Source organism: Mus musculus, chromosome 6 (assembly GCF_000001635.26).
Source record: "Mus musculus strain C57BL/6J chromosome 6, GRCm38.p6 C57BL/6J".
NCBI lineage: Eukaryota > Metazoa > Chordata > Mammalia > Rodentia > Muridae > Mus > Mus musculus.
The window spans coordinates 46,230,268-46,253,140 of NC_000072.6; the positions used below are offsets into that span (position 1 = coordinate 46,230,268).

General features: G+C 39.2%; 1 protein-coding gene across 1 annotated transcript in view; it reads left to right on the forward strand.

The window, feature by feature from the left end:
* The window catches only part of Cntnap2 (contactin associated protein-like 2), a 2,241,333-nt gene that overhangs the window by 1,170,207 nt on the left and 1,048,253 nt on the right, over positions 1-22,873 (forward strand). The window contains exon 10 of the mRNA NM_001004357.2: positions 3,885-4,056. Coding sequence (NP_001004357.2) covers positions 3,885-4,056 — 172 coding nt within the window. The remainder of the gene's footprint in view (positions 1-3,884; positions 4,057-22,873) is intronic.

Sequence of the window (22,873 nt, forward strand, 5' to 3'; positions counted from 1 at the left end):
CACTTCCTCTTTCTCATCTTAACAGGTAATCCATGTTTTCAGTTTCTGTTCTTTTTCCCTCCATAGAGTACAGTCTAAAATGCTTTTTGCATTTATGCACTCTGACTATTTTAGTACATACTGGTCAAAGCTGATGGCATTACTGTTAATATCAGTGTTCTTAAAAACAAAATCACTGAGATCCCTGATAATGTTTTTTCATCCTTTTCTGATGAAGAAGAATAGCATATCGCCACATTTAGAAGAAGTGGAGGTAAGAAGATAAGGAGTTCAAGGCCATATTTCTAAAATACAAAGAGTTCTAGCACGGTGCTTTAGTGGATAAATGAGCCTGCTCCTAAGCTTGACAATCTGAGCTTGGTTCCCAGGACTCATATAGTAGAAGGAAAGAGAGAATGGGATATAGCTCGGTGGTTAAGAACACAGACTGCTCTTCCACAGGTCCTGGGGTCAATTCCCAGCAATCACATGGTGGCTCACAACTGTCTATAATGTGATCTGATGCCCTGTTCTGGTGTGTATGAAGAGAGTGGCAGTGTACTCACATTAAATAATTAAACAAACAAATAAATAAATAGTAGAAGGAAAGAACTGACATCACAACTTGTCCTTGGGCCTCAATATACACAACATGATGTGTTATAGCACACAAACACACACACACACACACACACACACACACACACACACAGAGAGAGAGAGAGAGAGAGAGAGAGAGAGAAAGAAAGAGAAAGAGAATGAGAGAGAGAAATGAAATTTTTAAAAGCAATGACATAAAAGACAATTAATAAATGCTTCAAAATGGTCATTTAATAGAAAGCCCATCTATAGCTTCATAAGCCCACCTAAGCTCCTAACCTACTGAGCAAAATACCTCTAAGCACATTAGAAATGCTCTTGTTTGGGGTCTGGAAATGCATGGGGTAGCTGCTGAGTGAGTCTTTTCTTTCATGGATTGTTTCTTAGCATATTACCTCACATCTATCTGAGGCCTTGGCAAAGATTTCACCATCATATTTCCTTGTCTTCATTAGATGACATTTCCTGGTATGTGATCATTGTTTTGGAAGCAATTTCCTCATTCTTGCATTGCTCACTGTCTGAGTAAAGTAGAATTAAGATAAATTTTACTGTGAGATACATCAGACCCTGGCTTCTTTACAGCTAAGCATTGGCTTTAGCTTGTGTTAGTCAGTTTTCACCACTAGGATATGCTACCTAAACTGAACAAATTGAAGGGGGAAAAAAGCCATATTTCACTCATTGCTTCACAGGCTTCTGTCCATAGTAGCCTGACAGCTCACTTAGAATCTGCTAAGGCCAGTTTGTCTTCCACTTCTATCTGTTCCTCTCCCCGCTCTGTGAGAGGGTACTACTCACACTCAGGTTGGGCCTTTCTCTCTCTGGAAAAGTCCTCCCAGACACAGCAATGTGCTGCTTACAAGAATCAGTTTGACAGGCAGACTGAATTGAGTTAGCAGATAACACTCTCGGTACTATGCTGGGATACCCTTGACTAGCTTATTAAGTACGTCTTCTCATTTCTGTGCTACCATGGACACTGTGTTAGATAATCTTGGGTCAACTTGAACATAAGCTAAACTCTGAAAGAAAGGAACCCCAATTAAGAAAAAGTTTTCTTTAGATAGGGCTTATAGGCAAACCTGTAGAACATTTTCTTAATCAATGATTGATGAGGGAGGGCCAAGCCCATTGTGGGTGGTACCATCCCTATGATGGTGGTGCTAGGTTCTATAAGAAAGCAAACTAAGCAAGCCACGTGGAGCAAGCTAGTAAGCAGCACTCCTTCACAGCTTCTGCATCAACTCCTGCTTCCAGCTTCCTGCCCTGTTTGAATTTCTGCCCTGGCTTCCTTAGGCAATGGACAATAATTTGGTAGTGTAAGCCAATTAAGCTCTTTCCTCTCCAAGTTACTTTGATCATCATGTATCATCTGGTAGCCCTAACCATGACAGACAGCAATGGTGATAAACTTTTCCCTACAGCATAGTAAGGATCCCATGTGCTTTCATTTCCAGGGCCATTTTTATTTCTTTCCTTTATGTTGTTACCAACTGTCTTTGCAAGATGCATCAGGCTTCTGACCAGCAATTCTTTGCATGATCATTATGCTAACTCACACTTCCCTTTGGGAGTTGTATTGTAATTTGTTTCCTGCAATAGGTTATTTACTCATCCTATTGTTAAGTACCAATAACCTAGTCTTCAGCTCACCACTATCCATGCCACACAACATATTTGTAGTCATGGAAACTTTTTCCCATCTCTCATAGGCCTCCCAACACTGCCTCTTGGCCAAAATGAGCACTTTCATATACCAGATAAGAAATGGTGTGTCAAAGTCACAAACTTACACCACTTGAGTTCTGTTTTCTATAGAAACTATTATCCAAACTCAGCACCCAAAGATGCTACAGAAGCATGTGAATGCTTATATACAAGGGCCAATGGGATCTCTCTTAAAAGCATTAAGGATAACGCTACAAAAAGGACTACTTTTCAATGATTATGTAGTGACTATTCCTATAATTATCTTCCCCTAGAATATATCTCATGTAGGAGCATGAAAAGAGTTGAGAATTTCAGACACCAAATGTATCAACACCAAACAGAACAATGTTGTAAGTGGATGCTGAGGTCTTGTTTTGGGAACTTAATCACACCCAGTTGAAAGCGATGAGCATTTATGCAGCTGTTCTGCCTCACAAGAGCTCTCACTCTCATAAAGACAGCTACTCATTTCAAAATCCATCCAAACTAATGTGGATGTTTAGACTCCTAAGTAGTCACACAAGCTGAACCCAATGGTATCCTTACTAAGAGCAGTCACAAAAGTTACAGCTGTGTGTTTTCTGTCTGCTAAGTTTAGCCATTAAAATCCACTCAATTTTATCATGATTAAACAAATGGAAATCACATTGTATGTATACAACTATTCTTAGTAGATAACTTACTGAAAAGTCAGCATTTTTGTGACAGGACTAAGTCAATGGCAAGGAAAATGCATAGCTTAGAAACACATGCACACATACATATGTAGTCATACTCGTGCAGTCACACAAATGCAGGCACAGGCACATAGACACACACACAAACCATATGACAATATTAAAACAGAGCATGCCAGTTTAAAGCCAAGAACTAAATATAATCCTCTCTCTCTCTCTCTCTGTCTGTGTGTGTGTGTGTGTGTGTGTGTGTGTGTGTGTGTGTGTGTGCTGTATTGGTGGAAATTAATGTATACCTGTAAGATGAAACATTAAAGAAAATTTAAATGGTGGTTCTTAAAATTAACATATTGATACTTGCTAAGGAAGTGAGGGAATGGCTTTTTATTGTCGTGAACTATTACTATAATCTATCAAATTAGGACATTTTAAAGAATTACTTAATAACCAACTTCTGTTTTTTCAATATTCACTTTAATTTATTTAATGGCATTTTTATATATTGATTATCTTTGCCAATCATGTAGTATTGGACAGAATAAATTAGTAAATTATTTAAGACTAATGAGTAAAGTATAAATTTGCCAGTAGACAAAACTGGATTGAAGAACATTCAGGGCCAAACCTACTCCAACAAGACCACACTTCCTTATCCTTCTCAAATAGTTCCACCAACTTTGGAAATAAGCACTCAAATATATGAACCTATGGGGCCATTCTCAATTAACTCCTTCTCTCAAACCTAACTCTTACCTAAAATAATCTCATATTCTCAAGCACTCCTCTACTACATCAGCAAAAATCAAAGAAATGCCATTATTAGTAAAATGGCTGTGTCCAGTCAAATGTCTGGGAGGCCTTTAATAAAGTATTTCAGATGCCCATTGTGACCTTCTTGTTTGTTCTGTTTTGTAGGATTTCTGAACCACATGAACAATGCCAGCTACTCTGCCCTTCAGCCATCATTCCAAGGATGCATGCAGCTCATTCAGGTAGATGACCAGCTTGTGAATTTATACGAAGTAGCACACAGGAAGCCAGGAAGCTTCGCAAATGTCACCATTGACATGTGTGCCATCATAGACAGGTAAGCCATCTGTTCATCGTACATTAAGTGCTACAGACTTCACACATCCATGTTTCTGATGTTTGATAAGGAAAGACATAAAAGAAAAAGATAAATACAAATGCAAAAACTGGACTTATGGATGGCTGCTGTTTGGGATGCCTATGTTATCTAGTATACTTGTGATATCAGCAAAACCAACATTTGTGTGTGTGTATGTGTGTGTTTGGAGTATATTTTTGTGTATATATTTATGTATGTATATACAGTGTGCTTGGTACATGCATCTGTGTGAATATATATATTTCTACATATATGTATATTATAGAGTGTATATATATATAGAGAATATATATATATATTATATATATATATTATGGCATTGGGCAGACAGTACTGCAAGGAGCCAGTTGACAATGGTAGTAACCCTCAGCTGTCAGTGTTAACTTTTTTCCATGCTTCTAAGCAGAAGATTTCCTTCTTTTCTCAGCCTCAATATTTGTATCTTTTGAAAACCATTTGTGCCAGATATCATCACAAGAGACTCATGGCAAATGAGGGTTGACTGACACAGGCTCCTTAGAAAAATTCTGCTTGTAAAATATATATATAGAAATATTATAATGTAATCTTGATTGGGTTTTGCAAATATAGGAAGAAATATTTTTTTGTGTGTTTGACAGCTTCAAACATTTATAGAATTTTTAGTTGTTTTCTTCCCAACTGCCTCTCTCTTCCCACTTCTTGCCCCACTAATACTCTTCTCTTCTCGGCAAGTCCCCCTCCTACTCTCATGCCTTCTTTTGCATGTGAATTCACACAAACTAAAGAAGGAAAAATGCTTCTGTGAAATATGATAGCATCACTTATGACTTCCTAAATCCTAAATACTCTTCTTCTAAAGTTTGCTTTGCAGTAGAGCGCAAGACATTTCCCTTTGATACACTTTGTTGTAAAAACTACATGTAACTACAAGTTGATGCTAAACTAGTCAACTAACTCAACTTCCTCAGCCAGTTTCAGACCATTTGAGAATGAGTTATCTTACTCTGAAAACTAATTTCATTAATTCCGTATTTTTTAAAAGAAAAGTTCATAAAAACTGCCATTAATTTTTGAAATAAGACACACTGAGAGAAACAATTCAGCAGATAGGAGTCCTTCATGTTCCTGCAGAACACCTGAGTTCACTTCCCAGTACACATTTCAGTTAACTCACAATGTTTATAGCTTCAGCTCCAGGGAATCTGATGTGTTCTTATGACATATATGCATATGCACACAGTCATAAACACATACAAATAAATAAGAGAAGACAGTGCTTATGCCTCAGTTTGACCTCCCTTCATGCAGAGTTCAAAGTTCCTAAGTGTTTAGTGGAGATCCTCAGGCAGCTGTTTAAGACAGCTAATATATCCCCCAAATACCAAATATGTTCAAATATGAAGCAAGTTCAATTTTCTATCATCTTAAGTTGTAAGTTAGGCAAAGGCCTTATAGTTCATAGTGGCTATGGTTTATATTGGCAACAGAGTATAACTTTCTTAAATCTAAATATGTTTACAACAAAAGAAAGAGGAGCACCTGTTGATCTATCTTACCTCTGTAAGAATGTTGCTACTACAGCATTCCTGTATAAACAGAACAGCAAACAGTTTTGACAGAAATAGCTCCCTAATTTGGAAGACAGTCATAATATATTAGCCATTATTTCTGCTTGAGGTACATGGTAGTGATAACCAGAGAAACTAAAAGATGAATAATTCAGAGATCCTTTTTTTTTCTGACATCTACATGTTTTCTACAATGTCACATTATATTTTTTCTTGTTACACAAATATTGAAAGCATTTGTACCTGGTTCTTTTTCTATGTCAGTGGCTTTACTGAGACAGTAACTTTGGTGGATCTGTCTGCACTCAACTTTGTACATGAGAAGTATTGATCTTGAATTTCAAGCATCACATCCAAAACTGTCCTAGTTAAAGTGTTTCTTGCATAGGAATGACATATGATGTTGAACTTTTTATGCAATTTTTGTAAAGAAAATGGAAGTGTGTTGTTGTCCCACAAAGTGGGAATGAGATCTGAGTAAATAAATAAAGTGTACCCATGATCATGATCATGGTGAGGAAGAGTGGTAGGGAAGACTCCGCAAACATTCATATCTGGATTTGGTAGCTTTGTACTAGACTGAGCCAATCTTTCTATCCATAGTCTTTGTTCTCTGCTATAGTCAAAATTACCCCTTGGTATGACAACTGCATTTGTTAGCTGACTTGTTGCTATAATAAAATACCCGTTGAAATCAATGTAAGAATGGAAATACATGTTTCAACTCACAATTCATGAAATATAGCCCACTGTGAAGGTGAGATCTGGCAGCAGGAGGTACTGGTCATGTATCAGGTACCCAGTGTCCTTTCTCTGCTAAATTTAGTCTTAGAGCCCAGGTCATGGAATGGCATTGCCCACATGTGGGTCTTCCACCTCACTTAACCTAATCCACTTCACATCATGAAAACCATTTTCTGTCCCCTTTCATTTTTAAGGGCAAAAAGTGGGCACATCTAATGTCAATTGGTTAGATCAACTCCTTTATGTTCTCAGTTAAAAATCCTAAGCTATAGTGTCCCATATATATCGTATGTGTTATATAGGTCATATTCATTTCATTCAAATTCATTGAAGATCTGCTGATGTGACCCTCGGAGCTGTGCCTCTCCAGATGAGAGAATGGAGAATCTTAGCCTCTACTCCTGCAGCTGCAATCTGAAAATGCATCTCTGTAACATCTGCTTGCTAGCGGAAGCTCTACAGCTTCCCCATATACACCAATTTATCTTCCATTTGCCCAAATTCTCCCCAAGGAAGTAAATCCTGACTCATCCTTCTCCTTTCAAATTCCAGTCAGACTTATTAGAGTTATTTTTAAAGAGGGTGAGGGTAAAAATGAGAGCACAGAGTAAGAAAATAGAAGAGCTGCCCTAGTAGTCCTGTTGGATTTATAAACACTCTGAGTATGTTAGCAGCTGCAGCAATGATGTGATGAGAAGCCAGGGACATGGATGGGGAGGGTAATTGAATGTTCCAGAAAAGCCTATTGATTTCCTTTCTTTGTGTGTACATTTGCATGTTTCTTGGTCTATGGTTTCTGAACAGAGCACTGAATCATGGAAATATTCATTTGGCCAGACTGCAGGCCCATACACTTAATGCATGCTTTCTGACCATATGGAATACCCAGTTCCATTCTCTGCACTAAAATAAATTAATGAACAAAATTAAGTCCATACATATGTGAAATTCACATTCTAGTGGAAGAGAAAAAGGGTAGACAGTAAGCTACAGGTTAAAATAAATAATACCATAAGTTACAAGGTTCTGTGTTAAGCGAAGAGAAGAGAAGAAATCAAGGTGAAGAGGGCAGATTTGCAAGATTCAGGTATTTGGTGCAGTTACAACATGGCTGCTCAGAGTCACTAAAAAGAAAACACTGAGAGTACACCAATTGATTATTCAATAACCCTGAGATCACGTGAAGACAAGAAACATGACACAGAGGAACACATGCACTTGTACACTCACTTGTGCGTGCACACACACACACACATAGTTGAAGGGTGGGCAAGGTGTCCATGGAAGGTAAAGAGAGCAAGCAGAGCAGTAGTGCATGGAAAAGCTTAGAATTTAGAAAAGGAAGGGGAAATGTAATTATATTATAATTAAGATTATATGGAAAAAAACCCAGCAATTTGCTCAAGACCTAAAAATCATAATATTTTACTAGTTTAAGGAAAGAACATTCCATGCACAAATGAGAGCTAGGTCAAAGAAGATATCTGATACTTGATACTTGATAACGGATTTCAAGTAAGCCATGGTGAAAAGTTTTGAAGGGTGTGAGAGGCAACAAGAAAGGAGACTAGAGTGCTCTCAGAAACCAGCACTTTCTAGCATGGTACTGCTCTCCTCTAAGCCCAGAACTCAGAAAATAAAACAGGGGAGGCCTGAACTCCAGATCAGCTTTGACTATATAGCAAGGCCTAGTTTAAGCAAGTAAATATTTAAAAACTAGTTCCTGGAGGCTATTGATTTATTGTAAAGATTTGTTTTCTATTCTGAGAGAGTTAAGAAGGAGCCTTTTCAGGGTCCTGAATAGGACAATGAGACACAGTAATTTGTACTACAAGATGATGGGTTTGGCAGTGGAAGGAGAAAATGTCAGTGGTAGGAGCCTGATTGGAAAGTCATTTTCATAATATAGCAAATGCTGTCTAAAGCAAGGGGGGCACAAGGCATTCTCATTTCTGAATATATTTAGCAGGTAGAATCAGGAGAGTTTGTGATGTAGTACCTGAAGAATATTAGAGAAGAACTCTTTCAAGTCTTTTGTAAGCAAAAGAATTCCCCTTTCCAACATTAGAGAAGTTTAATCAACAGGAGTAAAGAGAGAAGTCATAAATTCAGAACTGAATCACAGGGAACATATCTTCTAGGTAGAATGTATAAGTAGAAATGTAAAAAAAATATATAGTTGTGTATATGTATATAACAGGTGTGTATCTTCATACCACACATAAAGTCTTAGTATGTGACAGTGAACACATTAATCAAAGAAGATCTCTGATGTCTTTGTTCTTCACTTTAACCATCATTGCAGGAGTGGAGGTATTCTCAAGAGATACTAGTGCATATCCTTTTGGCTCTCAGATTATAATGAAGTTGACATTTCCCTAGGAGTATCAAGCTTGGCAAAGGACAAGGCTAGGGTCCATATGCTAGCCCAAGAGGGATCTTTGTGTCCTAGAAAGAGATTCTATATACTTCTCGCAACTTGTTAGAGTTCTTTGCTAGAAAGGCTGTAGCCTTGACAGTAAGGAATCACATGATATGCAGAACTACTCCTTGATTAAGACTGTTTACTTATAAATACCTCTTTTCGTCTATTGAAACTCAAATCTCAAGCTATGTCCCCAAAGATGGCATGAGAGAGGCAGTCCCTGGTCCTTGTGCTTTCTCCCCTTTACTGTGTGTCCATATTAAACAAATCATCCCCCCACCCCAGGCTCTTCAGTTACTATGTTTCTTTAATTAGTCTGTTTAAGGCAGGACATCTCAGCTTGGCTTGTGAGAGCTACCCTGACCCAAGCTCTGTCTCTAAAACTTCAGCAGACATAATGGGCAACCAGCACAGGAATGAAGCAAGAATTTTTCTCTGAACATTTGCCTTTCTATAATATTTTGCTTCCAAGTGTAAGGTTCTATGATTGACCAAAGAATGGACTCAAATAATATGTAAACTCAGAGAGTGTTTCATTCTGCAGTAGTCCAGCATCCTGGGGTCCCTCATCACCAGAATAGAGAGACAATCAAGTGAGCTCTCAGACTTGATTTAAAGCACATTGGAGTTTTGGAGTAGGTGAGCTTTATCTTATTCTACCTCTTGGCATTCTGGAACCATTATTGAAGCATGGACTAGGGCCTGGGTTTTTTTCTATTAATAATTGACTTGCGTGGGCCTGCATGAACTTGCACAGTTCTTAGCCATATTCTCCTTACCTATCAATTTGAAGTCTTTTAAGGAATCAGGGTAGACTTCTCACATGGAACAAGACTTTGCTCACACCTTTGGCAACTAATCTCTAATGATGTAAACTGTACAACAGATAGCCATTGTTCTTTGTTGCATCATTAACACCTTTGATCCACCCTAGTGCCTTTGTAATGCTGGCTTCTGATAGTTAACATCTTTAGCTGACTAACTCTGAATCGCAACCATTTTCTTTTCAAAACCTTATAGTAACCTAAAAGCAAGCACATCCAGAAGCAGCCAGTATCAGTTCACTCATCCTGTCTGTCCAGGGAGAAGCACTTAGGGACCATGAAATATCTCAAAATGGAAAAGCAGAGGGGTAGGCATCAGAGAACTCTCCAAGCATGAGCAGGAGCTAGAGTAAGCCCTAAATGTCCTGAGTGACATTGGCCAGCACTGGCGACTAGGAAAGTTGCTGCTACAGTGTACAGTTCTCTTCAGACTTGTAAATCCATGTGAAGTTACTGTTTTCTGTGGACACACTGAGGGGAAGAAGCTGATATAAAAATAGTTTATTGGAAGTAGCTGGTGAGCATCCTGGGCTTAGCAAGATGAATCTGATCCATAAGTAATAGTAAGGTCCAATTTGCAGGCTGCGGTTTGTATCCTGAGCCTCCAGCCTGCCTTCAGCTCAGCTGCCAGGGGTTGTGTTTCACTTAATCATGATCAAGTGCAGGAAGTGACACCCTCTGGTTACCATGAGATAAGCAGAAGGTAGCAGTGGTACCCTTTGTTTTCCTAATGCAGACGTGGTTCTCCCTGCCCCCCATCTTTTGCCACTCTGCCATCTTGTTTAAGTCCTCCTATGATGGTTCAAGCAGAAAGGCAAGAAGCCTCAGGTTAAGGGGCCTCTTTCATGTGTCTGTGCAAGCAAGCAAACAAACAAAAGACCTCAGTCCGTGTTTACTTACAGCAATATACATTGAGTTTGATTTTTCTAGATGCTCAAAATTTCTGTGTTGTTCTTTGCTTTTCTGTAGCTATGATAGAATACCCTTATTTAAAAACAAAAACCAAGACAACAAACAAAGAGAACAGCTTTGAAGAAAAAGGTTGTCTTGCTCTTGCACTTGTTCCAGAGGGGAGCCAGTTTGTCATGCTAAGGGCAGCCATGGCAACAAGAGCATGGAGGCCAGCTCATTGCATTTCACCTGCACATGGAAAATGGAGAGGGAAAACAGGAACTAGGGCCTCTCTATAGAACCTACAAATGCCACCTCAATGACAAACTTCCTTCAACAAAGCCCCATAACTTTATGAAAGGTTCTATAGCTTTTGCAAACAGTGCCACAGCTGGGAACCAAGTATTCAAATACATGAAACTATATGGGGACAGTTCTCATCAAAGCACAACAGTATCTGTCTTTTTTCCATTCTGTGCTTATAAAATCAACCCTGAGTCATTCTTTTCTGAGAGTGTGGGAAAACAAACCCCCAAGTTTGGAAATGGCAAGGAGAAACAGGACGCTCTCAATTGAGGGTCTGTTTAGTGGCTTCCTATTGATGTCTCCCAGAGGCTGGAACCTGGGGTCTAAAAAGCCATTTACAGGCCAAAGCAAACTTATTTTATTTCAACCAGTCTTTTAGCAGGACTATATAAAGTACTAAAAGTGATACAGCAGTAGAATGATGTTTTTCCTTTCAGTCCACTTCCATCCCATAAATAAGAAAACAAAACCAGTAAATATTCTTTATTGAACAGATAGTGAAAGAAGAGAAATGAAAGCCCCAATTTAACCAAAGCTATTGAAATTAGCCTCACGAGAAATTGCAAAATAGACTGGATCCTATTCCTGGCTTAGCAATTAAGTCTTCACTATATTTTTGGATAGAAGTATAGATAATCATATATCCAGCATTTATTTTCTTTTTGTGGTTCAGTGTTTTCTTTTCAAGAACATCTCCCCAATTAGATATTTTCCCTTGAAATATAAGAATAAGCATTTGAGCTCAAAATTATTTATTCTGTATAAGCATATGCAAACATATGAGCCAAAATACATATGCAAACTCTAGAAGAAGATGGCAGGCATCTTCCTCTATCTCCATTTATTCCATTGGAGCAGAATCTCCCTCTGCACCTGGAGCTTGGAGTTTCTTGGCTAGGCTGGAAGCCAGCAAGCTTCAGCAACGCTCCCATTTCTGCCCTTCTCACGTTATACACAGAGTAACAAGCTTAGTAAATGGGTGCTGGGATCTAAACTCTGGTCTTTGTGATTGTATATCAGGAAGCCTTAACTACTGAGGCATCTCTCCAGCTCAATCTATAACATTCTATATGAGAATTTAGGTAAGGGTTAGATGCATATAGTCAGAAATGTCAAAAGTCAGTTGTCTCTCCGGGAAACTTGATGAACTCCGTCTAGGAAGAGATGATGTGTTTCTTCAAAAGCATATGTGTAATTTATGGCAGTGGCTACTGGTGTGGCTCAGTGGTAGAGTGCTTCCCTGAGGCTTTGATTCCTCACATAGCAAGTCCCGAACTGTCGTGAATCAGGGCGGAAAGCAAATCCGCAAACTTGGTGGAAAGGTTCTATCACGTTTTACTTATTCATAAGCAGCAATAAGCAAATAAATGGCGAAATGGGACCACACTTGTACACACACACACACACACACACACACACTTCTCACTAACCTTTCCTGTCTGGCAGGCATGGCCTGACTTGGGCAGTGTGCAGGTGAATGTGAATCCTTCTCTGCTTTTCGGATTGGATCTGCTGGATGGAGTTAGACAGCACAAAGCAAGCTTCTTGTCCGAGTGGTGGTCATCTACACGGGGTATTCATGAACTGTCTCTCGGCACATCGTTTCTCCGTTGGGCCCCGGGATCTAAGCGATTTGCCGATCTAAGATTTGCTAATTACAACCAGGGCGTTTCATACATTAAATCATGGGCCTTCTTTATCACCTGCTCGTGCTCACACATACTTTGCTCTCTATGACTTGGTTGTCGTAGCATTGCCCCATGAGCTGCCCTTTGTCACCTGCAGCACCCACTATCTATAGCTTGGTTTTCATGGCTATCTGGGACTGCGGGGGAAAGGGGTGCAGTCACAGAGAGTACAGCCTTGGGGAACTCAGGGCTGAGATGTCAGGCAGCTTTTACAGAATCTGGGAAAAACTCGGTCTGAGGCCATGTGTTCCTTACACAGCAACAAAGTAAATTTTAATGCACTCTCTTAACTTATATAAAGACAGCATGTAACATTCTGTATCAGAAGTAAATTAATCTAATTTCCAGCAGATTAACCCTTGAACAGATTCCTTCTTGTTCCATAATTGCTTCCTTTGTCAACTATATATCCAGTCAATGTGGAATTCAAACTAGGTCAAATGAAACTCCCCTTTCAGGCTATTGCCCACGTTAGTTCTCCCAGACTCCCCAGTATGGTGCCTGGGTCAAGACCAGCTTGAGGAGAGCTTCATCGAAGGAATAATACTGTCGTTAGAGATGGGACAGGGACACTGCCTAAATAGTGCCACCCTCAGCAGCCTACAGACTTGCCTTGGAGCTTTATGAACTTCAGCTCAGATCATACTTAATTGATGGCTTTGATGCAGAAAAAAAACTTCAGGGAGAGTCATTTAATGATCACACACACACATACACACACACACACACACACAGGCCTTTGCACAGGCTTGAAAAACAGAGATGTGTTATGTTTTCTAAAATTAAAGAGAGGAAGAATATGTCTGGTGGATGTGTAGTCGGGTGTGGTAGAAGGAGTTGCCTTTTCCAGCCCATGCTGAGGCATCCCTTCCCTCTGAGAGAGCAGCCACTAGATCATTTAGTATAGAATAGAGTGTATTCAGGGCATGGGGCAGGGAATTGAGAGAGTAGACACAGAGAAACGCAGAGGGGGAGAGAGAGAGAGAGAGAGAGAGAGAGAGAGAGAGAGAGAGAGAGAGAGAGAGAGAGAGAGAGAGAGGAAGAAGAAGAAGAAGGAGGAGGAGGAGGAGGAGAGAGAGAGAGAGAGAGAGAGAGAGAGAGAGAGAGAGAGAGAGAGAGAGAGAGGAAGAAGAAGAAGAAGGAGGAGGAGGAGGAGGAGGTGGTGGTGGAGGAGGAGGAGGAGGGGAGGGGAGAGGAAGAGATGAGGAGTAGAGTCCAGCCATGAACACATGGAGAGGGGGGAGAGGGGGAGCAAGGTGACAGAGCAGGAGCAAGAGACTAAGAGGGGGGGGGGAGCAGCCCCTTTTATAGTGAGTCAGATATACCTGGCTGTTGCCAGGTAACTGTGGGGAAGAACATAGACAAAATGCCAACAAGAAGTGCTCATAAAACAAGCAAGACTGCCCCCCCACACACACCCACACACCCACACAGTGTAGGTATTGATTCCTAAAGGCAAACTCACAGTTGTCTAAGCACTAACTACATCTACTGCTTTGCTGACTATCAAGTTATATTTTAAAGGATTGCCAAGAAACTTTTTTCTGGAGATGCCTTGGGTGGCATTACAATATGAAGAGCCAGCTCCCATATTAGTAGGGGTTTAGAGTATGTCTTTTCCTTATATATGAGGTCTCTGGTGAGGTTCCTAGAAAACTGGTGGGAATGGAGAAAGCCCTGAGAAGTCATTAATTGTGCTTGGATTACTGTCTCTCTGTAAAAAGCTTCAACCAGATTCCAAAATTAGACTTCTTTTTTCTTAGTACCTAACATTTTTCCATAGCTTTCTCTCCAGACTCAGTATCATCTCTTGTGGAATTCTAAATGACTGTTCTCTTCAGAACTCCCAAGTTCCTGCAGTCTAATTAATCTACTCTGTTCCTGATGCCCATGGCTGTGCCAACTGATACTTCTGGGTTTGTGATTGTGACATGGCTATTTGTCTGTTTAGGTTCCAGGATCTCTGTTGATGGGTCCTATTTTTCCCAAGACAGTCTTGTTTTTAGCACTGAGAGTGCAACTTCTGGAGAAAGCACTAGTTCTGGATACACCTGACTAGTTAGTGACTCTACAGATACAAGCCATATGATCGCTTTATTCCAAGTCTGTTACATGTCTAGCTGGTCATCTTAGCACTTTCATAGTCGCTATAAGTACATGTGGTATCTTCTCTGTCTCTTGGGAAACACATTAAAGCTGAGATTGGTTATAGGGTATATGTTGAAAGGAAGAGACGTTGATTACAGCTGTATCAGGCTTCTGCCCTGACTCAGCAACCTCCTTTCTCTTCAATAGCAGCTGCCTTAGGCACACAAATCCACAGGCTGAGCTATACCCTTCTTTCTAAGAAATATGAATGTCCTCAATTAGGTCAGTGTCCATCTGTGGAAACACTTCTTTTACAATGAGAAACATTTCATCCTCTACTGGGTACTTTCTTCATCATTCAGCCAATCCACCTCTGGGGATCTATGCCTTACCTTCACTTGGGACAGTTATACAGCAGGTTCCAGGGAGAAAGTCTCTCTGGTAGGTTTTGATCTGTCTGAAACTTTTGTACCCTCTTTATTCCTAAGGATAAGGTGACTTTGACCTTGTCTAAATCCAAAGCTGCCAAACCAGGTTGACCAGAACAAATTCTGGCTAAATTTAAGTCAACTAGCAATTTTCCAAGTGAAACTGGATTTCATTTGGGAAGCAGCCTTCATAAAATACTCAAAGACAAGTCCCATGGGGTCCTAAGACCTGGGAACCAGCTTAAAACAAAAAAATTAGCCATTGAACTCTTGACACCACCCAGCTTTGATTTTTCTCTTTCACAGAGTCCTTAATTTGGGTATGTCAACTTTTACTTGGATCTTGCTTTGACCTTGCCTGCCATCCTTCATCCACTGAATGAATTCAGAGAAAACAACAAAAAGTAGCACTCTTGATACATAACCTTTGTTGCAGAGTATTACCCTCATGACGTGAGAGCAGGGAGAGAATCATCAGCTATACAGGAAACGGCCCTGAAAGCTGGGAACCTGAAACAAGCCCAAGGTTGCAAGAAATCTGCTGTGCATAGAGTTCCCAGAAAACAGCTAACACCCACCACATGCCCAGGAGTCCAGTGCTTGCAAAATCAGACAATTTGATTTATTTTATACCCAGTAGTTTAAAAAAGTAGTTTATCCAGCAAGGGTTTCTGGGAGTAGAAAGCCATTCCCTTCTACCTTCCTACTTTCAGCTACAAAAATGGCTCTCAGACTCTGCTCTGCTCTCTCCAGCACCTGCTATGATGGTATCTGGTGTTGGGGCACCAGCTCTCTGATGAAAGAAAACTGGTGAAGGTCAAACTGAGTTTTTATTCTTTATTTCCCCTGCTCATATATTTTATTTTTCTCACAGAGGAGACCTACATGTTTAAGTAGACCAGATACTATTTCTAAGGTCTCTGAAATAGACAGTTTCCTGGAGATGTTTTCTTGTGTAGGTGATTGGCAGGTCAACTTAGAGTGAGGGGACAATTATATCTTCGTTCTGTGCCAGAAAGCCACCTGCTAGATAGGGAGCTTAGACTCTTCTTGGCAATTCATAAAACCATGTTTCTATGGATGGCTGGAGATACAACTCAACCCCACTAATTTGACCAAAAATGACCTAACCGAGTAGGTTATAAAGAATTGACGTAAAATCAATGTATACAATGTCCAAACACCTGTCTGTTGGAATAATGGTTTTGTACACTGTGTGAAGATGTGTCTTTGTCTTTTCTTGCCTTTCTAAGGTACCATCTGAATGGTTAAAATGAAAAGCCTATGTCATATAGCAAGAGGCAGAATATTACCTCCAGGGGAAAGAGAGGTTTGCTACCTGTGGAAGATGAACTTACAAAACTGAGGGGATGCAAGCAGCCCGTGGCCCAACTTAGAGTAATATAAACAGAGTAATTGAGTTACTAGCTAGTTGATAACAAGCCTAGCACAAGTCCTAGGCATTCATTAATAAGTATAAGTCTCTCTCTGTGTCTTGATTCAGAGCTGGGGTGAGCATAGAAAGTCCATTGTTATATCCTTCCCTACACAATAGTGAATAAAGCCCTACTCTTCTACCTCCCTACATTCACATTACACAGACACATACTAGAGTGGGATTTCTAAGTTCTGTTCTCAAGGCAGTGATCCAGGAACACAATACAGATAGTAGTACAAACAAGCAGTTTAGTTTTTTTTTTTTTTTTGGGGGGGGGGGGGATGCACTTCTATCAGTCTAAAAAAGATGACACTTCTATCAATCTAAAAAAGGAATGAAGGACAATTTATTCTGGAGCCATTTTGAGTGACCATGGCCTGGGAACAAAGATTGATCACAAATTCCATGTTCCAATGTAGAGTCAGTTTTAGGAAGTTCCATAGCTTAACAGAGCAAAGTCAAGGCAAGTTTAAAATATATTTTAATGTGGGAACATCAGAGAAGCAGGCACAGCAAGGTGGGGGAAGCTTTCCTATAGGACAAAGGTGCTATCAGATGGCAGTCTTAGCTGTGGGGTTGGTGGAAGGCAGTGGGCCAGTAGATTCTGAAGGTTTGTATTTACTAGTTACAGAATATTAGTTCTTATACAGAAGTGGGCACGTAATGACTAGGAAAATAATGACTGTTTGTGGGGCTAAAGTTACCCCAAGTAATTAACCCCTGAACCTGTAACATTCCAATCTTACCACAGAGCTGAAATTCTAATTGGTCAGTCAGCCTCTGCAGACACAGCTTCTTTTCAGGGGTTTAATTCAAAATTCAAAGCAAGTCAGTGAGCGAAAGATCTGAGAAAGAAGTCAGACTTTAAATGGCACAGAGCTAGAGGAGAGGGTTGTGACTCTATATGTTCTTTTCCACAGTACCTCTTCTTCCATGTCAGTACTTTATAACTTTTCCCCACTAGCTCCTTTCCTGCATGTAGCCTTTAATGTGTACTTGTGAGGACCAATTTTCCATGCTGTGGGTTTCTTCATATGCCAAACTAGATGACCACCCCCCACCCCTGCCACAATATGGTATTTTAAGTCTATAGGTAAGGTGAGTGTAATGCTTTCTTCTTTCTTTTTTTTACTTGGTTATTTGATTTATTTACATTTCAAATTTATCCCCTTTTACAGGACCCAACAGGGAGATATTTCTCCTTTCTTAAGATTAGTGTGTGAATGGGGAAACAGGAGATAGGGTGTGAAATACTTTGTGCACATTTCTATTACTGGGCTAGCACCCCTGGTCTCTCCTTATCTTGTTTGTATATTACTGATTTTTGTATATTGCAAACACTAAGATACTTTAAATTCTGGAGAAAGGTTTCTAGGAAGCTCTGTGTATTCTGTTCCATAAGAATTATTTCTAAGCCGGGCAGTGGTAGCACACGCCTTTAATCCGAGCACTTGGGAGGCAGAGGCAGGTGGATCTCTGAGTTCTAGGCCAGCCTGGTCTATAGAATGAGTTCCAAGACAGACAGGGCTATACAAAGAAACCCTGTCTCGAACCACCCCAAAGAACTATTTCTATATTTGATATAAAGCTCTCCCTATGACATCTTTCATCCTGCTATGCCAATCCTGAGCTCTCTACCAAGGCCATTTTGTTTAGAAATATAAATGAAGCTCTCAGAAAGAACTCCACAGCTTCCACTGAACTATCATTTTCTGTAAGGTCTAAGAAATGGTTTAGAATTCCATTAGTGTGGAGAGGTTGGAATGTTACAAGTCCACAGTCAAATTATCTTGGTGTATCTTTAGACCCTGTAATAGTCATTTACTGCCATTATCTGTAGGGGACCATTAGAAACTTCCTTTGGGCTGTTTGAATAACTTCCTACTTTCCAACCCTCCGAAGAACTAAGAAAGCAGTCAAATTGCTTCTGGGTCCTAGAACAGGCTATCCTCTGCTTTGCTCTGAGCTGTGCTTAACTAATATTTCCACTAATATTTGAAAAGCACTTTGATTTATGACTTCCTTGTTCTGTCACTACAAAACCTTCAAGTATTACTATGTTAAAACAAGATCTTTGGGGTAATATAAACCTGTGTTCCAGGGCCTAGCCATAAACATTTGGCTCTAAAATAAACTCTCTTTCCCCCTTTGAGTTGAGGGCTGAGTTTATGCATCAAGGGGTCATGGTGTAGAGAGAATCTCTTGTGTACTGTATGGAAGTATCACCTGTCGATAAAAAGATGATGGCCTATTAGCTGATGCAAGAAATAGCAAGTGAGAACTCGGGATAGATAAGAGTTAGGCACAGGAACAGATTCACCCTTACCTCTGAGGAAGATGGTTGCATGAACCTGAGGAGAGGTAAGTAACCTTATGGCAGATTTGAACTAAATAAAATGAGATAACTGAGTTATAATCGAGTGGGAATAAGCCCAAGCTTATGACCTAGGCATTTATTCATAGATAATAAATCTCAGAGTCTTTCTTTTGGGAACTGTGATGCAGGAGGAAAATCCCGTGTTTACATGGAGTCAGGGTGTTTCACACTTGATCATTTTAGCCATGATTTTTTTTTTTTAACACAAAGACACCAGTTCAGTGACCTAAATACTTCATATGTCTAGGCCAGTGGTTCTCAACCTTCCTAATTCCATGACCCTTTAAAATAGTTTTTCATGTTGTAGTGACTTGTAATCATAAAACTATTTTCTTTGATATTTCATACCTGTAACTTTACTATTGTTATTATTCATAATATAAATATCTGTGTTTTCCAATGGTCTTAGGCGACACCAGTGAACGAGTTACTCAACCCTCAAAGGAGTTGCAACTCGTAGGTTGTAAAACATTTGTCAAGGCAAACACTTGCTCAAGCTAGTTGCCACTCTTCTGTGATTCCAAAATGATTTCATGTTTAAGTACAAATAGAGATCTAACATAGATGTCATTTTATTTTTATTATTTAGAGTGAAGAGTTGTCATGGTAGACAATCTCTCAAGAGGTGGGAGAAGCTGACACCCACAGTTTTGTTTTGTTTTGTTTTTTTCTAAGTTGACAGTTTTAGGATTTAGCCTCAGACCTAGTCTCCTTCGAGGCATTGCTTGAGTTAGGACAGAGAAACAATCTGTTTGCTTCTGGTGTGTCATATAACTTTGTTTTGACATTTAAATCCCAAGGAGGGCCCAGTGCATGAAAGTAATGTCAGAAAAATAGTTATGTGCTTAGATGAGAAGGAGAGGTAAAGATATATAATTTTAACATGCAGCTAGATAACTAGAGATAATTTTAAATAAATGATTTAATGATACTTCTTGCACTTGATATTATTATGTGAGATGTATAAACTAGAACAGATAAAGCCATTAAACATGATGTTCTGAACATTTTACTAAGATATTTGCTTTGGCCAACTCCGTAGATACATTGTAGACAGTTGAATCAAAACTAGGAACACAGAGAAGACCCTCCTCTTATCTTTTTCTTCAGTAGAATATGAGGTTGATGGAAATAGACTTGGAAGTATATATCATTTTCCTTTAGATCATTGTTTCTAAACCTGTGTGTGGTCACCAACCCTTTCACCTAAAACCATCAGGTAACATAGATATTTACATTATGATTCGTAACAGTAGCAAAATTATAGTTAAGCAGGAGCAACGAAAATAATTGTATGCATGGTTGTTACCACAGCATGAGGAACTGCATTAAAGGGTCTCAGCTTTAGCAAGGTTGAGAACCACTGCTTTAGATCTTGCATGTTCCCACTATGTCACGTGGGAATCTGCAGTCCATTGCCAAATATATTTATGCAAGGCATACTTAATGCAATTACATAGAATAATTAAATACTAATTATGTTTTAAATTGGTAGGGACAAAAAAAGAGTTTCCCATAAAACAAAATGAAAAGAGTTTGCAAAGCTAAGTGCCTAGAAATAGACACAAATTCATAAGCTTAGAGATGAGGAAGGCAACTATCAAAACCTTCAGAGATTTTTAACATTAACTACATATTCTTGCCAAGTCATTAGTGGCTTTAGTTTTAACTAGATACTGTGCAGCCAAAACTGAACATTAAGGGTGGCACTTTATGAAAATAGCTCTTCACAAAGGAAGGCAGATTGGAATTGGAGGCTCCCAACCAGTGGCACATACCCAAGGACACCATAGCTTCTCCTATTCCCAATCTCTGACTGTGTAGTTTTGTTTTCTAAATTAAAATTGCTAAATTATAAATCTTTTTAGTAATGATTTTCTTTACTGGAGTCTGTTAAACTTAACATATTAAATATGTACTAAGATATATACCATTCTCCTGTCTTCTCAAAAAAAAAAAAAAAAGCAGAGTTTTCACATTTTTCCTGATGCTTTTTGTTTTATATTAGGAGATAAACAGACAGAGAGAGAGAGAGAGAGAGAGAGAGAGAGAGAGAGGGAGAGAGAGAGAGAGGGAGAGAGAGAGAGAGAGAGGGAGAGAGAAAGAGAGAGAGAGAGAAGAAATAGATGACAATGGGAAGAGAGGAGAATGGATTCAACATATCCATCACTATCAGAATGGGACATTATTTACTTTATTAAATCAAAACTCAGGATGATGACTAAGGAAGGGTGTTTATCAGAGTACTTCAGAAAGAACAAGGTTTTGTTTTGTTTTGTTTTTTGCTAGTTATATTAAATGATGTATAACAAGAGGGAAAATGAGCAAAGAATCACAAAATTTCTAAGAAAACATACAAACAAAGGAATACTCATCAATTTTATAGAGACTTGGAGGCTTGCCATCATTTTTATTTTATTCATCAGTTGAATACATGTACTTCTTTTATGTGTGGTTTTGTCTTGTAAGGGTCCATGATTCACTGAAGAATGATATCCCAGAATCAAATAGTATAAAAACTCAGAATGTTTTATTCTGCAGAAATCCAGCATGCTGAAGTCTGCCATTACCAAGATAGAGAGACAACCAAGTGAGCTCACAGGCCTGATTTAAAGCACTTTATGGGATTCTGGAGTAGGTGATCTTTATCATGCTCCATCTTTAGGGACATTGCATTACCTGTGCATGGGGACTGGAAACTGTTGCTGAGGAAGTCTGGAGACTGCTGAACCATTGTCCTTGCCTGGGGCGAGGTGACCAGGCAGCTCTTGAGGCCTGGACTTGCCTGCACTTGCCTGGAGTTACCTAGTTCTTGGAAACAGAAATTTAGGCATCTTCTCCTGAACTGCCAATATGAAGCCTGTCATGAAGTCATTCTAGCCTTCTCAATCTGTGCTGCCTAAGATCCAATATTACAGAGGCAAGGAGCCTGGCTTTTGTTTTTGTTTTGTTTGGGGGGTTTTTTGTATGTTTATTTTTTTTTTCCATCTAAAATTCTGAAAACATCTGTAGGCCTAATAGTAGGGAAGCTGCTAGTTTGTGCCTCTGAATTTACTACAGAACTTATTACAATTGAGAACTCATTTTCTTTGTCAAGTCTGTCTATATCAAAAAGAGTGTTTCATGAGCCCAAAGGAATGTAGGCAAAATGGAGTGTGTGTGTGTGTGTGTGTGTGTGTGTGTGTGTGTGTGTGTGTGTGTGTGTGTAAAATACTGTAGTAAATGGGTCTGTATGGCACATAAATTGTAGCACCCGATGGAGGTTTGTTAATCAGGAACCAAATTAGTCTAAATTGACCATTATCTGCTCTTGTGATCTGCATGAGCCCTCTAAGTACCATGCAGCATTTGTTTACAGGATTAACTTTGTTTTCCTTCAACAAGTGGCACCTGTTCACATTTATTCCGGAATTTTCATGATCTCCTTTTGCTATTTTAGCTTAGTTCAGGGAAGCCTTCATCAATATGAAAATTATTACCATGGACCCACATTTGTGAAGGACCCTCTGGGTGAATAGAAGGACTAATATTAAGTGAATTGTTTCCTTTCTTTCTTCTTTTTTCTTTCTTTCTTCCTTTCTTTCTTTCTTTCTTTCTTTCTTTCTTTCTTTCTTTCTTTCTTAAGTGAATTGTTTTCTTTCTTTCTTCCTTTCTTTCTTTCTTTCTTTCTTTCTTTCTTTCTTTCTTTCTTTCTTTCTTCTTCTTTCTTTCTTTCTTTCTTTCTTTCTTTCTTTCTTTCTTTCCTGAAACTTCAGGTATTTAAAAATTAGAGAACTGGATTTTAGAAGCATCATGCACACAAAAAATATTATAATCTATTAACTCAAGGAATGTTATTGATCTCCTGTGGAGGTAAAGGAACCAGAAGGTCTACACATAGATAAAAAAGAAAGACACTTAATCTAACATTAGAATAGGAACTCTTCCCCAGGAAACCTGAATTCAGAGAGGAAAAGGAAAGCCATTCATAAGAAGTGCTGAAATGTAAAGATGTATGCACTCATGAGTCACTGCAG